Source organism: Giraffa tippelskirchi, chromosome 8 (genome assembly GCF_054371585.1).
Source record: "Giraffa tippelskirchi isolate mGirTip1 chromosome 8, T2T-mGirTip1v1.2.pri, whole genome shotgun sequence".
Lineage (NCBI taxonomy): Eukaryota > Metazoa > Chordata > Mammalia > Artiodactyla > Giraffidae > Giraffa > Giraffa tippelskirchi.
Window position 1 is genome coordinate 24826900 of NC_137282.1, and position 20596 is coordinate 24847495.

At 38.4% G+C, this 20596-nt stretch overlaps 1 protein-coding gene across 10 annotated transcripts in view; it reads right to left on the minus strand.

The window, feature by feature from the left end:
- FGL1 (fibrinogen like 1) overlaps positions 1–20596 on the minus strand; it is a 75118-nt gene that overhangs the window by 34548 nt on the left and 19974 nt on the right. For 2 of the 10 annotated variants that reach the window (XM_081521646.1, XM_081521647.1), the window contains one exon: positions 2648–2727. In XM_081521646.1, coding sequence (XP_081377772.1) covers positions 2648–2719 — 72 coding nt within the window. In that variant the 5' untranslated portion in view covers positions 2720–2727. Of the gene's footprint in view, positions 1–2647; positions 2728–3336; positions 3484–9390; positions 9572–10158; positions 10339–16485; positions 16580–18560; positions 19005–20596 lie in introns of those variants that run through there. The other 8 variants (XM_081521642.1, XM_081521648.1, XM_081521643.1 and 5 more) reach the window with 8 other exon arrangements.

The window sequence follows — 20596 nt, forward strand, 5'->3', positions numbered from 1 at the left end:
ATGTATTTGAAGAAAAAGAAATTATGGCTTACCAGAATAAGATATTTTTGAGCTAAAAAATGCTATAGTCTGAATGACCATGCTAAAAGCTTTAAGAGTCGCTGCTTCATTTGATCCTCATAACAATTCCATGAGGTAGGGATGAGCGCATCTTTGAGTAAACTTGCTCAAAAATTCTCAGCGGGCAAGAGGAGTCCAGATTCACATCCAGTTCAAGGTCCCTGCTTTCAATCTCAATATGTCTTCTCCTGAGTGCTTTCTTAACAGGAAAGTGCTTTATGAATGACTAGTGTTGCACTTTCTAAAATAAACGAGGCCTTTGAATGATCTTTTGGTATTAACATGTTTAAAAATATATTTGAATGCTTATAATCTGATGACACATAGTCATCTTTATAAAGGATGCTACTTCTTCAGTTCCTCCTGTCCCCAAGGATCTTACCCATTTACCTGTTGCTGGAAATACGACTGGAGTCACTTTAACTTTTTGTATGGTGCTTTTCCCTCAATGACTTCAAAAAAGGGATGAAGAAGCCTGAGTTTTTCAGTTGAATCAGCTACTTTCTCTAACAAAGGCAAATAACCCAAGAATGCTGCACAGGAACGAGTTTATCAGTTCCTTTCTAAAGTGGCATCTGACTGAGCAGATTCCTCCAGAAATAAAGCGAATACAGTTGAGTTGGGAAGGGGAGTTGCAGAGGTGGGTCTCCTGGGAAGAGCTACTGAGACCAAGAAGCTGTAATAAAGGCTCTTAAGTATTCAACACTGGGAGAGTTACTGGGGGACCATCAGAAAAAAGGACAAAACACAAATTTTTGCCACTTTCCCGTTTTTACTTTGACATCTCTGTTTGCAGCTCATGTCATGATCTCCTGTGATAAATCCAAATGTTTGCTGAGAAATTACGATTTTTAACATGTAAGTGCTTTACACTACTTTTATATTATTTCTTTTTACAGGCATTTAATTAGAGTCAGATATATTTCTCAATTTATATTCACATAACTTCCTGTTCCTATCTTTATCTGCTACCTTATATATATTCCTTCCATAATCCTCCAGGGTATCTTCCCAACCCAGGGATCAAACCCAGGTCTCCTGCTTTGCAGGCAGATTCTTTACCAGCTGAGCTACCAGGGAAGCACCTTATATATATTTCTTACATAAATAGGAGGGCCTACTGTGTTCTAGGCACTCTGTTAAGCAGTTCGAACAGTAGATATCCCATTTGGGAAAAAGAAAGAGGTACATTTTTTCATTATGAAGGACTACAGTGTAAAAACAGAAATTCAATCCCCAAACTGAAAGTCTTACAGCAAGTGAGTGAGAATGACAATAGAAACACCCTCTCTCCCATCTCCAGGCCCAAATCACCGACTCTCTCCTGGTTGTTCCTCTAGGACTATTTCTCTCTCTTAAAAATTTTCATTTCTTTATTTATTTTTGGCTGTGCTAGGTTTTTGTCGGTTGGTGAGTGCAGGCTTTCTTTACTTGTGGCAAGCAGGGGCTGCTCTCTAGTTGTGGTGTGAAGGCTTCTCATTGTGGCTTCTCTTGTTGCAGAGCACAGGCCCTAGAGCAGGCAGCTTTCAGTTGCAGCGATTCCGGGGCTCTAGAGCACAGGCTCAGTAACTGTAGCACACGGGATTAGTTGCTCCTCAGCATGTGGTATCTTCCTGGATCAGGGATCAAAATCATGTCTCCTGTTTTGGCAGGCAGATTCCCAACCACTAGACCACCAAAGAAGTTCATCTCTAGGACTTCCTATTTTTGTAACTTTCCCCTCACCACTCTGATTCATTCTCTCTGAACCGATTATTTGCTTAGCCCCCTGAGTCACACCTGTCTAAAAAATGAATAGCAAAGACATTTTATAGCATCTGGATTTCTGCCTTGCTTTCTAACAGTGGGAGATTGGTTGTGATACTGTTAAATACAGTGAACTATACAATTTAGAGTGACTAAGGATTACAGGGCAAGAACGTTCAATTTTTATGTGACTACATATACAGTGTTAGTAAACTTATTTAAAACTTAGTGTGGGAGCTTTCCTGGCAGCACAGAGGCTGGGATCTCACCTTCCAATGCAGGGGTTGCAGGTTTGATCCCTGGTTGGGGAGCTAAGATCCTACGCGCCTTGTGGCCAAAAAAGCCAAAACATAAAACAGAAGTGATATTGTAACAAATTCAATAAAGACTTTAAAAATGGTCCATATCAAAGAAAAAAAAAATCTTTAAAAAAATTAGGGGTTTTCTTTCTCCTACAACATAGAGTAAATGAGTATTTTCTCATTTTTATTCATGGAGGGAGGTACAAGTTCATTGTAATTACTTTCAAATAGTCTGTTTAGTTTACACAGACAGTGTCCAATATTACAAAGCTCAAGGTAAATCTGAAAGAACTTTTAAATTCTTAGTATCATGTAACCACCCAAACAACCTCAGTAAATCAAAAAGACTTAGTGTGAATATTGACTTTTACTCTAAAAATTTTTTTAAAGCACTTAATAAGTGCCTATTACATGGCAGGTGCTTCCACAAATCTTTCTCGTTTTTTTAGTTTTTTCAGTTACTATAGATTTTTTTTCGCAAAAGAAAATTCAGATCAAAGCAGGAATTAAAAATATATTAGTTTTTGTAATAAGCTTACCCAGCTTCCCCTGCCCATTACCAGAGCAGTGGTGACAAGGATGAAACTAAACATCTTCACCATTTTTCCCATTGGAAGAACTGCAAGAACAAAAAGAATTTAACTTATTGCGAATCTTTTATGAGACCAGTGCTGGCTTGACTCAACGTGATCCAGGAGGTCAGACACAGCTCCAACTTGAGTCTAATCTGAGAGTTGCCAAGGAAATTCTCTTGGATTTTCCCAGGCTTCCCCCTACAGAAGGATGCTCACTGTTACCTTGTATAGAATTGAAGCAGTTTGCAAATATAGAGGTAGGACTATGGTCCTCTGGAGTGTGGAAAAGGCACAGACACTTTAAGCACAAAGACCTGGTTCCATATTTTGGCTGGTCAGTTCCTAGTGGTGTGACCTCACACAGCTTACTATAAAATGCTCCTGATCTCTAAAATGGACATCATAATTCTTACTTTGTAGGACTGTGGCCATTTTGATATTAATTTTTCCATATACCCTGGCATATGATAAGTGCTAAATGATTAGTTACTCATTTTGTACATGGAAGCCTGTTTTTATTTTGAGAAAAAGGAAGAAAAAAGTTACAACAAATAGGAGGTAATATGAATTGCTTTTCTTAATGTGTAGGCAGCTACTGAGATAAAATAAAACCTGAAGTTCTCTTTAAAGTTGTAGAGGAAAATTAATTTTACCACTTCTTGAGATTATTCTTAAAATCAATCATGAAGTCATGAGTCTTGATGAAAAATTTTGCTCATCCTCAAAATAACTTCTCTATGCCACCAGTTGTGAATTCTCATAAATTTTAGAAGCTCAGGAGCCTAGGAGGACAGAAATGTCTGCATAATATTCAAAGAAATTTTATACCTATGGTTGCTGCTAAAAAATAACTGAAATCAATTGAATTATTTATTTGTCAGCCTATTTTTATTCTTATAAAACCTATGACTACAGGTCCTTTCCAGGTATCTCTTTCTGAGTTTCTATGTAATTGAAAAAGTGGGTCCTAAACTTTGTTGCCCATTGGGATCACTTGAGGAGCTTTAAAAACATTTCCATGTCCAGGAATTGAGTCAAATGTCTAAAGGTGGCAGTCAGACCTTAGAATTTTTAAAAGACTGCCAGCTTTTTCCAATGGTCAGCAAAGTTTGGGAAGCAATGATTTAGGGATTTAATAGACACATTTTTTCAGTCTATTTTAACAAAATAGGTAGTTCTCAATCCTTGTGGGGCCATACAAAACAACAACAACAACAAATAGCTACAGTACAAGAGGGGCACTGCTTAAATTCAGGGGCAAATAGCACGCATGAGCATCTTGGGAAGCATTACTATATATAATGTAAACTTTTAGAATATGTGAAATTTGCACATTACAGAGAGTAATAAAGAGTCTCCTAGATAAACCATAAAATTTTACTTCACACAATTTTACTTCTGGCTGATGTATATTTTGATTACATATCTAGAATTGTGCTATGCATTTTATTTATATTTGACCCAAGGACTTTTTTTTCTTCTAATTTTACTTATTTATTTTTTAACACCAAAAACATTTTGCATTGGGGTATAGCCAGTTAACAATGTTGTGATAGTTTCAGGTGAACAGTGAAGGGACTCAGCCACATGTATACATGTATCCATTCTCCCCTAAACTCCCCTCCCATCCAGGCTGGCACATAATATTGAGCAGAGTTCCATGTGCTCTACAGTAGGTCCTTGTTGGTTATCTATTTTAACCTCCTGTTAACTCTAACATTCAGTAGGTTTTTGTTGGTTATCCATTTTCAATATTGGGCTATGCATTTTCTAAGCATCTTATTTCATCCTCAAATAATTCCCTAAGGCAAGTACTATTATCCTCATCCTACAAATGGATAGATCAGAGATGTCAAGTCACTGAATACCTAATGTTCCTTCACGAAGCACAGGACTTAGGAACGAGTAAGTCATAGTAGTGTTTAGAAGCGAAAGTGATCTTCACTGGAGAAGATCAAGGAGCAGGGCCTCTATACCTCTGTGCATCTTGCATCCCTTTGTGTAACAGGCATATATGTATATAGAAAGGAAGACCATGCAGAATACAGGTTCGGGGTCATGGGCCCTCCAGGTAGGAAACCTTTAGCTCCTGTGAAGGAAAATTAGGTCAGCTTGGCAGGAGAGGAGACAGCAGCACTAAAGAGAAGCAGTCCTAGAGAATTGTGGGGTCAGCAAGTGCTAACTGATCATCAGCTAGCTGCTCAGCACTGGGCACATGCTGTGGGAAGATAAAATGTAGCTGCCTCATCAAGGTGATATTTGGGGGAAGAAATTAAAATAAATATTAAAACAGAAAGAAAGACAACAGAAATTTAGTATACATGAAACCATATGTAGTTAAACATAAAAACTAAATTTTTCCAGATGAACTCTCAAGACAAAATTAACTACTTCCTCCACTGTGATCTCATACTATGTTTACAGATCAATAAAGCACTCATTCACTCAGGGAACAGTGTGCTATATGGTCCAGGCACTGTGCCAGGTGATGGAATTATCATCTGGTCGGCTTTTCACATGTCTCTCTCCAACTGCTTCTGTTTGTCCATGATATTTTGTTTAGGATAGGATTTTTTAAGGCAAAGGCCACATCTTGGTAACTGTTGTATCCTAGCATCTAACTGAAATTGTGGTGACTCCAACATAAGTTTAGAGTTTGCCAAGAGGGAAAATCTTTCTCAGAGGGGAAAAATGTGATTTTCTTGACATAAAACTGGTCTGTTCACAGTGACATACTTCCTCCCCTGTGCCTATCCTTGTCAGGGGGAAAACAACGAGCTAAGTATATTTTTGAAAATATGTGTTAAGAAGGAGTTAGGGACTTTGGGTTGGACTGAACACATAAGTTTTTTTTTCTTTCTCACAAAACCCCACTAGGAAAGGAGTAAAGAGAAATGGAAAAGACAGGGATTGACAAGGTGGAGGAGAAAGAGAGAGGAGAAAACACTTTGCGTGCAACATCAACAACAGGACAAAAAGCACATGGCAGAGTTCACAAAGCTGCTAAAAAATAATTATTTTAAGAAGAGATATTTGGATTTATAAAATCCCCAAAGGAAAAAAAATGGAAAACTTAATACCTAAAATATTAAAAATTTGACTCTTAATGGGCAGCTCAGCTGGTAAAAAATCCACCTGCAATGTGGGAGACCTGGGTTCGATCCCTGGATTGGGAAGATTCCCTGGAGAAGGGAAAAGCTACCCACTCCAGTATTCTGGCCTGGAGAATTTGATGGACTGTATAGCCGATGGGGTCACAAAGAGTCGGACACGACTGAGCAACTTGTACTTCACCAATGTGGCTAAAGCCATTATCACAGCTATCTCATGATAAATTATTAGTTTGACTCTTATTTTCAGTTGGTAATAAATATATTTCTTGAGCAAAATTACAGCAGTTATGCTGCTACTTTTTAAAAATCTCATTTGTACTCTTACGGTCACTTATTTAATTTTAAAATTTACCATGAAGTTTAAGTAGCAAAAAGTAAACCCAAACCAAATCAAAAAAACCCTCCACATAATGGAGGTTTCTTAATGTGTAATAATCTTCTACATACAATCATACAAAAAAAAGAAGCAAGAATAATTGTTTCATTATAAGCAAGCAAAAGAAAATAAAGACAAAAATAGAAAATGTTCTTCTAAAACACATAAAAGAGATTTTAGAAGTAGAAAGTATTATCCCATGAGGCTAGAACACACGGTCAAAATACAATTAAAGGAAGTGAGATCATCTGGTCAAATGTCATCAACATTTGAGGAAACAAGGCTCAGAGAGGGGAAATAATTTGCCTAAAGAAATACAACAGACTTTTACTAAGGAGATTCACATTAACTTGGAAGCTTAGTATAAAAATGTACTAACATTTGTGAATGTGAGTCACACTGTTTTTCTGACTGAAAAGAATCAATATAGTGAATGGATTATTGATTGGGGTTTTTCCTTTTTCTTTCCAGTAGGAAAAGTAATCTCATTTTTCTTATATAATAGTGGCCAGATCTTCATTACTTTAATTCACTTTCAGCAGCTATCAGATACAATATTTAGGAGTTAGTTATGAAAACTAACAAAAGTTATGAAAACTTTTGCCATCCTCACTTTGTTTTAATATTATCTGTTGAAATTATTATATTTTTGTTTGGTTCATCAAATTCCCTTATATATTTGTGGGATCAAGTATTTTATTTCAGAAATGAATAAATTAGGTTAAAAAGAGAGCTTTAAAAATTGTTATTTTTTCCCAAAAATTGAAGTATAGTTAGAAAGCAACCTAAATGTCCATGGACAGATGAATGAATGAAGGAGATGCAGTGTGTGTGTGTATATAATGGAATATTACTCAGCCATAAAATGAATGAAATAATGCCATTTGCAGCAACACAGATAAACCTGGAGATTATCACATTAAGTTGAAGTGAAGTCAGACAGAGAGAAACAAAGATCATACAATATCACTTATTTGTGGAATCTAAAAAATAAATGACACACATGAATTTATTTACCAAACAGAAACAGACTCACAGACATAGAATACTTATGGGTTGCTGCTGCTGCTGCTAAGTCGCGTCAGTCGTGTCCGACTCTGTGCGACCCCATAGACGGCAGCCCACCAGGCTCCCCCGTCCCTGGGATTCTCCAGGCAAGAACACTGGAGTGGGTTGCCATTTCCTTCTCCAGGGCATGAAAGTGAAAAGTGAAAGTGGAGTCGCTCAGTCGTGTCCGACTCAGTGACCCCATGGATTGCAGCCCGCCAGGCTCCTCCGTTCATGGGATTTTCCAGGCAAGAGTACTGGAGTGGGGTGCCATTGCCTTCTCCAATACTTATGGGTACCAAAGGGGAAAGGGGCAGGGACATTAGAAGCTAGGGATTAACATATACACACTACAGTATATATAAAATAGGTAAACAACAAGTACCTAATATATAGCACAGCGAACTATGTTGCTGTTTAGTCACCAAGTTGTGTCCGACTCTGCGACCTCATGGACTGTAGCCCACCAGGCTCCTCTGTCCATGGAATTTCCCAGGCAAGAATATTGGGAGTTGGTTGCCATTTCCTTCTCCAGGGTATCTTTCAGACCCAGAGATTGAACCCGTACCTCAAGCATCTTCTGCATTGGCAGGTGAATTCTTTATCACTGAACCACTCGGGAAGTCACAGGGAACCGTACCACTTTGCTATACTCTTGAAGGTACCATTAACTATACTTTAATAAAAAAATTATGTTCTTAAATCTGTATTTGAATCTGGCTCTTGTGCAAGTAAAAGTGTGTGTTAAAAGTGCTCTGGGAGATACTGGGAAATTATTTAACATATATACATATTGCAATGTATAAGATTTTGTAGAAAACAAAGGGCCAGTGAAAAGCTTGGGCAGGTTTCTCTTGGTCTCCTGAAATTTCCAACTCATTGCCATTAAAATAATCAAATTTGATCTTTCCCAGAGAAAGGAGGAATCTCCTAGTCTGGCAGATCTTTAAACTATAAGGCATTTCAAAATGCTATATATATTTTAACAGTCATTACATTACTTTGATCATCTTTAGAATAATTCCTGAGACTATCTTAAGACCTCTAAAATTCCCTAGTGCCTCCATTAGTAACCTCACTCATCTTCTACAATATTGATGAAATATTTAGGTATAAGAAACTTGCTTTGAAATTCTCATCTCCATCATTCACTATAGTAACCATTATTGTTTTGCAAATCTGGCTTGTGGTGAAGCTATCAGATTATTCACTCCTCATTATACAATTAGTTGTATTTATTTTACAGTGCTTTTGCTTTGAGCTGTCTCAAAACTTTTAATTATTGTAAAATTGAAATAGTTTCAAATGGTGGTCCTATGATGTCCTGTATTATTTGATATAAATTATTCAAAGTGTTAAGTCTAATTTCTTCCCAATAAAATTTTCTAAGATAATTAATTATAGTAAATTAAAATTAAAGGCAAAATATTAACTTTAGGGCTACAAAGTTTTATAGCTAACATGTAAGTTTTAAAAACACAATCACCAAACAAAAATACATTACTAGCATGTAAAATTTCAAAAATGGTATGTTTTAAGTGAGCTATTATGAAAGGATACAAGATAGAAGAAGTTAAAAAGAAGAAAAAGTTATTGAAGGAAGCATATTTAACCAGTCGGCATTCTCAGATGGCAGTGCTCACACATATTAATGTGTCTCATATTAATGTAAAACAGTTAAACAATTACCCATTAACATAGACTTAGAGACTCCCTTTAGGTTATTTTCCTCTAATATTTTCCCCCTCTTTTTTCTGGTAATGGAATATAACCGTATTTTTGTTATTTATCTCAAGAACACATACTCAATGAAAGCCTTAAAAAGCCAAGTAAGTTTGACTTCCAAAAGACAGAAATAAAGAACAACATATCTGGAGTTTTTACTTCTGAGGTAAAAATTATCACATGGTCCATTTCTTTTTCTATTTTGTATTTTAAAGTTGCAAATCTTTTAATTTACATCAAATTCTCATCTAATTCATTCAAAATGTATCAGGAATGGAAAAGACACATAATTCTAAATCTCTTTTCCAAGCCGCAGAAGTGGACATCTATCTAATAACATCTTTCTCAACAGCCAACAGTTGTTTCTTGAGTTGTGTTTTAATATCATGTCTATGAAATAAACTAGCATTATTACAATTATGTCAAAGTGCAGAGAAGTTAAATACCTTGCCTAAAGTCAGAAATGAGTCAGAGACACCGCTTAGGTGAGGTCCGGTCACTCTGCCTTCCAGGCTCCTCTATCTGCATTCAGACTTTGTAGTTGCTTCTCCGTTATTTGATTAGAAAAATGGACAATGTTGATTCTGGCTTTAGTCCAGAAATAAATAGATGAGGAAATCAGTTTAACTGGAAGGAAAATCAAAAAAGGAGATTCAAGGACAAATCTTAATACTATATTTTTCTTTTTTTCCCTCCTATTTGTATGAATTTTTATAAATGATCCAATAATATATCTTTATAAAAATATATCTCTGATTTTTTAACCTTTTACTATTGTGTTCATCCAGAAAATTTTTGTACTTTGACTAATTTCAGTAATGCTCACTTTAAGATTAAGTAAAACCAAAGTGCAGTGGAAGCTTTGCTTTATTGTACTAATGATAATAAAATTTTACCTATAAAGATATGGATTAAATGTCATTTCAATTACCAAATGGAGAGAAGCCACATTTTTCTTAGTTATAGAAAGAAGTGGCAATATTGCCAAGATGAAACCATTTATTTGATCTTTAAAATACACAAAAATATTCCCTGAGGGGCAAAATTGTGAAATTTATCTGTAAGCATTAGTTATCCTCTGAACGAGCTGTTCCTTTTGTTTTAAATTGTAGAGTAGTTTTAAATGTGTAAGATGTTAGCTTCATTACATATTGCGTAATAGTTTCAGACTGGAAACCCAGGTTCATTTCTATTTTCATTCTGTTGTAACTCACACAGTCCTTTGCTGTTTGTTCTTTGATCACTATTTATTAACTCAGATTCCAGTAAAAAGTTGTTTTCTTGCTGTTCTTTGTTGTTTTCTGAACTCAATATTACAGGTGTTCAGCCTTCCCGTTAAGTATTTTCACATTATTCCCTCAGAAGTTTTCCAGTTTATTAAGGAAAAGGTAATCCTGATCATTTATTGGAAAGAAAAAGTCAATTAGATTGGAGTGATTTACACCCACAGGAGAAGTGGAGATTATACATTCATAATAACAAATTCAAGTTGCTGGTGTTAAACTTCAAAAACAAAGGTATGGGATTATTTGGCTGATTTGATAATTACCTCTGGTAAAATGCAATATTTTGAACTAAAAATGTATTTTTTTTATCCTTGTATCCCTTTTGCCTCTTCCCTGTTCAAGCATTTAATAAGCCCTGTACCTACTTCCTTGGAGGAGGGACAATCATTGTGGTAACAGTAGCTATCATGTGTGTCACAATTATGTACAAGACATGGTAAATAAATGAACACATTCAGACCCAACAACCCTATAGCAGGAATTGCTACTATTTCCGTTTCACTGATGAGGAAACTGAGGCAAAGAGGTTTAAAGAACTAGCTCAAGGTCACACAATTAGCAAGAGGTAGAGCTAGGATTCAAAGGAAGACTGGCTCAGAATCTGTGCCCTTGACCATTAAAGATGGTCAGTGCTGTCTGTTAAGGATCTGTCCAGCCCTATGCCTCAAGAGAAACCTGGAAAAAAGCAAGTCAGACACAGGGACAGAAAAAAAGTAAAAGTGAAAGTCGCTTAGTTGTGTCCGACTCTTGCAACCCTATGGACTGTAGCCCTCCAGGCTCCTCTGTCCATGGACTTCTCCAGGCGAGAATACTGGAGTGGGTAGCCATTCCCATCTCCAGTGGATCTTTCTGACCCAGGGATCGAATCTGGGTCTCCCGCATTGCAGGCAGATTATTTACCATCTGAGCCACCAGGGAAGCCCCCAAGGGCAGAATTTAGGGTGAATGTTTCGTGGAGGCATGCCAGAACCTGAACTTGCTGGAAGGAATACTGTCACTGTAGTTGATGGATGCATTGTCATAGCATAGTGGAGGAACTGCCATCAGGAAGGGTCAGATTTGTGACCTTGCACAAGTGTACCAAAGCGATGAAGTGAGAATGAGACCTGAGCTCACTGGCTGACAGAAGTGTGAGAAAACACTGATACAAGAGGAGCCAGTGGGATCTAGTTTTGGAGAAAATGGGCCAGAAACAGAGTAGTTGGGACGTATACTCTAAGGCATGGCTGCTTCCCCACCCTCCTTTCTTTCTTTGTTAAAAGTTGAAGTATAGTTGCTGTGCAATATCATATAATACAGGTGTACATACAGTGACTTACCATTTTTAAAGGTTATACTCCAATGATTGTTATTATAAAATATTGGCTACACAGAGTCACATAAGTAGAGAATAAATTTGTAGTTACCAAGGGGGAATGGAGGAGTGGGATGAATTTGGAGAATGGGATTGATACATACATACTATTGATAATCTGTACAGATAACTAAGGAGAATCTACTGGACAGCACAGGGAGGTCTACTCAACGCTGTGGGGACCTACATGGGAAGGAAATACAAAAAAGAGGTGATTTATGCTTAGGTATAGCTGATTTACTTTGCTGTACAGCAGAAACTAACACAGCATTGTAAAGCAACTAGACTCCAATAGAAAAATAAAATACTGGCTATATTCCCCCATGTTGTACAGTAAGTCCTTGCAGTTTATTTTATATGTAATAGTTTATACCTCTTACTCCCCTACCCCTCTTTTTCTCCTCCCCAATTCTCTCTCCTCACTGGTAACCACTAATTTATTCACTATATCTGCAGGTCTGCTTCTTTCTTGTTACATTCACTAGTTTTTGTATTTTTTAGATCCCCCATATCATACAGTATTTGTCTTTCTCTGTCTTGTTTCACTTAGCATACAGGGTGCAGCTTCTTAAAGGGACTTTACTGAGCATAATAGTGAGATCATTAGGCTTCCATCTTCAATCAGCTTGTCTAGAAGCTGCACTTTACACATTTACTCTGAGCGATTATTTTCTGGAAGATGGACTCACGGATAACAGTTTCTCAAAGGATAAATAAAACAGAAAAGTAACCATATTAATTTAGAAAAGGAGAATTGCTTGGTAAGATAACCTGTTTAGGAATTTACAGAGAAGATTTCCTCATGGTGGACAGATATCACCCAAAAGCAAATCAAGCAAAAGGAATTCTGATGAACAAAGAACTTGAATAAAGTGCATTGGACTTAAGAGGCTTTTTTTTTTTTCTTTCCCCAAAGTAAAGGAGTTAGATATATTTTTCTTCTCCGACCGGAGAATATTTCCATTGGATGGCAGGTATAGTTGCACCAAGATCAATCAGGTCACTCTGGCTCCCAGACAAGATTAGATGAACACTGACAAATTCCTTCCTTCTCCTTTTGGATTTCCCTGGTGGCTCAGACAGTAAAGTGTCTGCCTACAATGCGGGAGACCCAGGTTCGATCCCTGGGTCAGGAAGATCCTCTGGAGAAGGAAATGGCAACCCATTCCAGTACTCTTGCCCGGAAAATCCTGTGGATGGAGGAGCCTGGTAGGCTACAGCCCATGGGGTCGCAAAGAGTCGGACACGACTAAGCAACTTCACTTTCACCTCTCTCCTTTGGAAGACCATAGTCAGAGAACTCTCTCAATTAATGCATCACTTATAGCACAACTGTCATCCAAACCCTCTGGACTCTGTATTGTGTCTGCCCCTTACTTGATACCTGACCCAGTCCCAGGAGGAAAGTTAAGTTCCAGGTCTCCCCATCTTCAGTGGCTCCCACCTGCAGTAGTGAACATGTCTGTTCTCATCCACATCATGAACTAGATTCAGACAACTGTCATATATCCTTCAGTGTATTCTACCAGCATACATTCCTGATGGTCACAGTTTCCAACCTTGACCGCCAATGAAGGGGGAGACACCTTGTATGGGACTTATAAAATCCTGTGCTCTGAATACAGTGAGTGCACAATTTCACTCATCTCATACACTAGGAAAGTAATGCTCAAAATTCTCCAAGCCAGGCTTCAACAATATGTGAACAATGAACTTCCAGATGTTCAAGCTGGTTTTAGAAAAGGCAGAGGAAGCAGAGATCAAATTGCCAACATCTGTTGGATCATCGAAAAAGAGAGTTCCAGAAAAACATCCATTTCTGCTTTATTGACTATCTCAAGGCCTTTGACTGTGTGGATCACAATAAACTATGGAAAATTCTGAAAGAGATGGGAATACCAGACTACCTGACCTGCCTTTTGAGAAACCTGTATGCAGGTCAGGAAGCAACAGTTAGAATTGGACATGGAATACAGACTGGTTCCAAGTAGGAAAAGGAGTACGTCAAGGCTGTATATTGTTGCCCTGCTTATTTAACTTATATGCAGAGTACATCATGAGAAATGTTGGGTTGGATGAAGCACAAGCTGGAATCAAGATTGCTAGGAGACTCAGATATGCAGATGACACCACCCTTATGGCAGAAAGTGAAGAAGAACTAAAGAGCCTCTTGATGAAAGTGAAAGAGGAGAGTGAAAAAGTTGGTTTAAAACTCAACATTCAGAAAAGATCATGGAATCTGATCCCATCCCTCATGGAAAATAGATGGGGAAACAGTGGAAACAGTGACAGATTTTATTTTTTGGCGCTCCAAAATCACTGCAGGTGGTGACTGCAGCCATGAAGTTAAAAGATGCTTGCTCCTTGGAAGAAAAGTCATGACCAACCTAGACAGCATATTAAAAAGCAGAGGCATTACTTTGCTGACAAAGGTCTGTCTAGTCAAAGCTATGGTTTTTCCAGTAGTCATGTATGGATGTGAAAGTTGGACTATAAAGAAAGCTGAGCACCGAAGAATTGATGCTTTTGAACTGTGGTGTTGGAGAAGACTCTTGACAGTCCCTTGGACTGCAAGGAGATTCAACCAGTCATTCCTAAAGGAAATCAGTCCTAAATGTTCGTTGGAAGGATTGATGGTAAAGCTGAAACTCCAATACTTTGGTCATTTGATGCGAAGAACTAACTCATTTGAAAAGACCCTGATGCTGGGACAGATTGAAGGAGGGAGGAGAAGGGGATGACAGAGGATGAGATGGTTGGATGGCATCACCGACTCAATGGACATGAGTTTGAGCAAACTCCAGGATTTGGTGATGGACAGGGAGACCTGGCATGCTGCAGCCCATGGGGTCACAAAGAGTCAGACATGACTGAGCAACTGAACTGAATACAGTGAGCACATTTTCAGCTTAAAAATATAACTTTTATAATTAGAACAGAACATATTTTAAGTATCAAGGAAAAGGTTGTCAAGGCTAATCTTCATTTCAGGCAACTAACAGGGCCCCTCAGGTGGAGATAATAAAACTCCTAAATATATAAACTTCCTAAAATGTTGGTTTAGATATCATCTCATATGAATCCTGACAGGATATAAAACATTCTCATGTAGCGTTAAGTCTGAGAAATTACTATGGAAAAGTATTTTTAAAATTAGTAAAACTAAACCAAAATCTTACTAGTGAATCACCCTACCTATTTCTATTGTGTATGTACCTAGTAAAGTTTAAATTAATAGATACTCAACAATGGGTCCTGAATTAATTAATCTATGTCATGCCAATATGAAGGGTATGGCCAAGGGAATAAAGTCATTTACCTGTAGACTGAGAGAACTGCATTGATTTCCAAGCTCTGTCATGGCTCATTACATGCTCTTAAGCAAGTCACTGCTCCTCTCTGAACCTTAGTCTTTTCATCTATGAAAATAGCTATTGGATCTAATGATCCCTATGACCCACTCCCACTTTTAAATTATTTTTTGCTTATTTATTATTATCTCCAAGAAATCTTCCTGCTGCTGCTGCTGCTAAGTCACTTCAGTCGTGTCTGACTCTGTGCGACCCCATAGACGGCAGCCCACCAGGCTCTTCTGTCCATGGGATTTTCCAGGCAAGAGTACTGGAGTGGGTTGCCATTGCCTTCTCCGATAAAGAAAGAAAGAAAGATAGCGCTAAGCCGTGTCTGACTCTAGTGACTCTATGAACCGTAGCCTGCCAGGGTCTTCTGTCCATTGGGTTGCCCAGGCAAGAATACTGGAGTGAGTTGCCATTTCCTTATCCAGGGGATCTTCCCAACCCATGAATCGAACCCAGGTCTCCAGCATTGCAGGCAGATTCTTTACCAACTGAGCTACATAGGAAGCCCAGAACATGCTATGAAAAAGGATTGAAGTTTTATATCAAAGTTAAATAAGTTCATGGATAGCAAGGTAACACTAATAAGTATGTGCAATGGATGAGTCAACTAGGTTGGAACTGAGACTTGGGGTACAGAGTCCCATGGAATTAGGAATCCCCTTCACAGCTCCTCTGGGACTCAAAGCAGAAAATCAAAAAGCTGCTGAATTATCCAGTTGGGAAACCCATATTATCTAAAAAAGTCTAGTTGTTTTGCTCTGTTCCTGGCCAAGTCCTGGAGTTATAGGGCCATGGTAGTCTTGAAATGCTGAGGTTACCACCAGATTTCAAAATGTAAGTAATGGTCATAGGAAAAAGCCACTTTCTCCTTCCCTAACCTACTCTAGACTCGGACATAAGCCCCTCCCCTGAAACCCCAAGGAAAGCATTTAATAGGCTGTGATTTTTGCCAAACTTCTGAATCTCTGGGGATAATGGAAGTAAATTACAATGCAGAGAAGGAAAATGTAAGCAGAAATATTAGCTGTGACTATTCTCTTCTCCGTAGAGAATAGAGGGCCCCCTGGGACACCTCTCCCTTTATCCATGGACCCACACTACTGACATGTTGAAGGAATTACATACTCCCCATGCAGAGAACGTCCTTGATCATATCCTACCTTTAATTCCTCTTTTGGCTTGTAAGAGGGGAAGAAACTTCTATTTCCCCAGTCAATAAAGTACTAACCACTAGGGATTCTTTACCTACAATTAAGACAAATTTACAGAAGATGCAGAAAAATTTTGCTTTTTTTCCACAAAGCTTCCATTTCAGAATTTAGTCTGCACTGTACTTTTGTATAATAAAAGCCTATTAAAGTATCACTTACCAAGAAAAAGAAAAGCTTTCTCCAAAGATAAGTACAGCTCTGTTTCTGGAGAAACTAAAAATTGTTACCAAAATCTTGTTAAATATGGTGGATTGATTACATATTTTAACATAAGCTTCCTCTTCAAATCTCTTTAAAATGACAGCAATGAAATAAAATGGTATAAACCTACAATGTCAAAAAGGGCTTCCCTGGTGGCTCAGTGGTAAAGAATCCGCCTGCCAATGTAGGAGACATGAGTTCGTTCCCTGGGTCAGGACGATCCTCTGTAGAAGGAAATGAGAACCCACTTCAGTATTCTTGTCTAGGAAAACCCATGGACAGAGAAGCCTGGTGGGCTACAGTCCATGGGGTCGCAGAGTCGGACATGACTCAGTGACTAAACAACAACATCAAAGCAAACAGGAATGACATGTGAAGGGATAAGAGATCACAACAACTTATTGGAAGAGATTTTAGAGGAAACACAAAATTTGAGAGTGACTGTCAAGGCTGAATATAAGGGGATTGGTGAAATAATATATAAAGTGTAGTTGGACCTGATAGCCTCTTCCCCACCCCATGTAACTCCTACCCTCTTTATTCATATACTACCTACCACTTGCCCATTTTTTATTCCTAAAAGAATTTGATTTGGAACTTATTTTCATTGGGGAGTAGCAAGAACATTGAAAGGTAGGAGCTACCAACAGAGAAGTTAAAGTATGTATAGAAAAAATACAACCAGTCACCTCTTTCTACTAGCATAAAGCAGAAAGAGCTTAAATAAATTAAACAGTCAAAATCAAACTTCACTGAGTGGATTAGAATATATATTCAAGGAATCCTCCCAAAAAGCAAAATGAAAATACAAGGGTAGTCAAATAGGAGAGAAAAGAAAATTAGAGATATAATTTAGGCAATCATGTACCTAATAGAACTTTCAAAGAGGTGTCAGGACCCAGTGGAAAGTGAATTATCAAAGAAACAATACAAAAATAATTCCGAGGACTAAAGGAGAGGAACCCACCAGTCTCCTCTGTCCATGGGATTTCCCAGGCAAGAATACAGGAGTAGGTTGCCATTTCCTCCTCCAGGTGATCTTCCCAATCCAGCAATCCAACTGGTGTCTCCTGCATGACAGGTAGATCCTTTACCACTGAGCCACCAGCGAAGGCTCAGTGAAGGAGATGAAGATAAGTCTATTTACTTGCCAGCACAAGGCTTTCCTGGTGGCTCAGTGGTAAAGAACCTGCCTGCCGGTGCAGGAGATGTGGGTTTGATCCCTGGTCTGGTAAGATCCCCTGGAGAAGGAAATGGCAAACCATTCGGGTATTTTTTTTTTAAGTTTTGGCTACACTGGGTCTTTGCTCTTTTGCATGGGTTTTCTCTGGTTGCAGCAAGCAGCACCTACTCTTTGTTGTGGTGCTTGGGCTTCTCATTGCAGTGGTTTCTCTTGTGAAGCACAGGCTCTAGGCTCTCAAGCTTCAGTAGTTGAGGCACACAGGATTAGTTGCTCTGCGGCAGGTGGAACCTTCCTGGACCAGGGATCAAACCCATGTCCCCTGCACTGGCAGGCAGATTCTTATCCACTCTACCACCAGGAAAGTCCCCACTCCAGTATTCTTGCCTGGGAAATCCCATGGACAGAGGAGCCTGGAGGGGGCTATAGTCCATGGGGTCACAAAGAGTCAGACAGGACTTAGAGACTAAACAACAACAACAAATAATTTTAAAAACAAGACAAAAAACACCAACCTCTTGGGAAAATCATGATAAAATTTTGAATAGCAGTGTTAGTGAAAAATTACAAAAAGCTTTCAGAAGAAGTGAAATCACATAAAAAAGTATGGAGACTCAGAATGACAGCTTGCTTCTTCACAGAAAGACTGCCTTAAAAATTCTGAGGGAATTTATATCGTCCAAATCGGGACTCTCCACTGCCAAGCTAGCAATCATGTGTGATGTGTGAATAAAGCCATTTCAGACGTGCAAGAACTAAAAAAAAAAAAAAAACAAAAACAAATAAAACAAATAAACTGCCTTAATGTAGCCTTTCTGAGAAAGTCTGACAAATATGATCCAGAAAAAAGGGCGAATGAAGAGATTGATAAAGAGAAAGACAAGGAAAAGGAACCAAGAAAAAGGGTTGGGGCGGGAGGAGGGGATGGGGGTGGGTTGGTGTCAACTTATCTAGACTAAGGTCTTCCCTGTAGCTCAAATGGTAAAGAATCTGCCTGCAATGCCAGAGACCCCCAAGTTCGATACCTGGGTTGGGAAGATCCTCTGGAGAAGGGAATGGCAATCCACTCCAGTACTCTTGCCTGGAGAATCCCATGGACAGAGAATCCTGGCAGGCTACAGTCCCTGGGATCCCAAAGAGTCGGACTCCACTAACACTACTATCTAGACTAAACTCCATTTCCCAGAAATCCCTATCCTTCACCACAGTTGAGATTCCTGTTGAGAGGCTTGCAGGGAAAGCTTTGTAGCTGTCTCCTACTGTTGCCCGTCTGTTGGCTCATCTCATCGTCATAAGATCTCAGCCGGAGTTGCAGCTGCCCTGGCTTCCCCTGGATCTTCCCTCAGCACATGAGAGAGGGTTCAGCTTCCCCAGGACACCCACAACACCAAGGTCAGAGGCAACTAGAGCTGACACAGCTTTCAGTCTGTCCCCATGGGCTCCCGCTCCTGCTTCCCGGAGGGCCATCTACCCTTCTCACTTTACCCTGCATCCTTTGAACTCACCCACCATTGTATGTCAAGAAAAGGGTCTTTGTGAGATCCACAGTAGCCTAAGGTTCACCCCTTATCCTAGAGGCTCTGCTTCTCTGAGTGAACTCTGTTATGTACAGGATCTGAAACAGAAAGACCGAATGCCCAAGAAGGAATTTTCCAAATGCACTGTTGTTTGCTGGAGGACTCTCGGCCAGAGCCCTCAGTTCTGCTCAAATCTGGACTGCTGGCCCTCTTGGTCTGCTACATGAAGCATGTAAAAAGTTATCTTAACAGACGTTTGACAGATGTCCCCACATATATAGCTTCAGGTCCCACAAAACCTTTATCCTCCCCTGCTTCCCTGTTAAGATATAAAATGAAATGCTATTCACTACTCTTCTTTCCAGAGGTTGCTCACCTATCTGAAATTTTTTTCCTCTGGTATCTAACCAACTCAAAATTTGTTGCTTAACAGGGCAAAGTGCAAAAGATGTTTTTTTAATTCGTTTTCCCAGCAAAGAATAAAAAAAGCTCTGGCCAAGGAATGTTTTTCTTTCGATGTGTATGCAAGGACTTCAGAATTGCATATATTTTATGCTTCTGAACAATAACATCTTTCTTATTAAAAAGGAAGCTCCCCATAAGATCATGTCATTAAAAAAAAAAACTGTAACCAAATAAATATTAAATTCTAACATATTAAAAAACATATTTTTTACATTAAATACATGAAGAAATTCAGCCATATTGCGTAAAAAATATGCAGAGAAAAAAGAAAACGAGAGCTCATATTAAGTAAAACCACATTTTAAAATACGATTTTATACCCAAGGAAGATGGGCGGTAACACAAGTGCCTGCTTTCACTCCACTCCTCAGTACAACTTCTCTGCTTTCTTTGATAAATTTGCTATAAATCTTTTTCGTTCAGGTACCTAAATCTTATTTCTATGTGTGCTTTTTTTCTCCAGTTTTTAGATTCTTAAAATATTATCTCTCCTAAAACATCACCCAACTAATTGGAAAACACATGATGACTCATACATTTATGACCATGTCTAAAAGTAGAATTCCCAGAATTATTAGCTATCCTGACAAAATTTCTGGACATGAGCAGAAAATTTAAAATTAAAAAAAAATTTTTTTGCAATTGTCAAAAGTGTATTTGCACATTTGAATTTAAAAGTTGCCCTTATTTTTCATTCAGCTTTTAAAGATTTTTATTTCTTAGAAAAAATTGACAGTCTAAATATAATGCTCTGAGATACAGTTCTTGCTTTCACTTCAAAATAGCTACATAATCTGAGAAAAAGTTTTATTGTGCACAATTACACACATATTCTGATTAACTGGTTAGCCCACAGATGGCTCATTACAAGGAATTAATTTTTCTGCATGTGCATTTAAGATCAGAAGCTGGTGTATTAAACTTGACATTTAAAAATTTTACATTTGCATGTGGATGACTTTACCAACAACTAAGACTAATTCAAAAATAAAGGATAGGTGCCCACATGTGTGCATGACCAAGAGTATACACTGAAGTGATTGTCTAAGACTTAAGTGTTTTCCTGTGTCCTCCTTAGA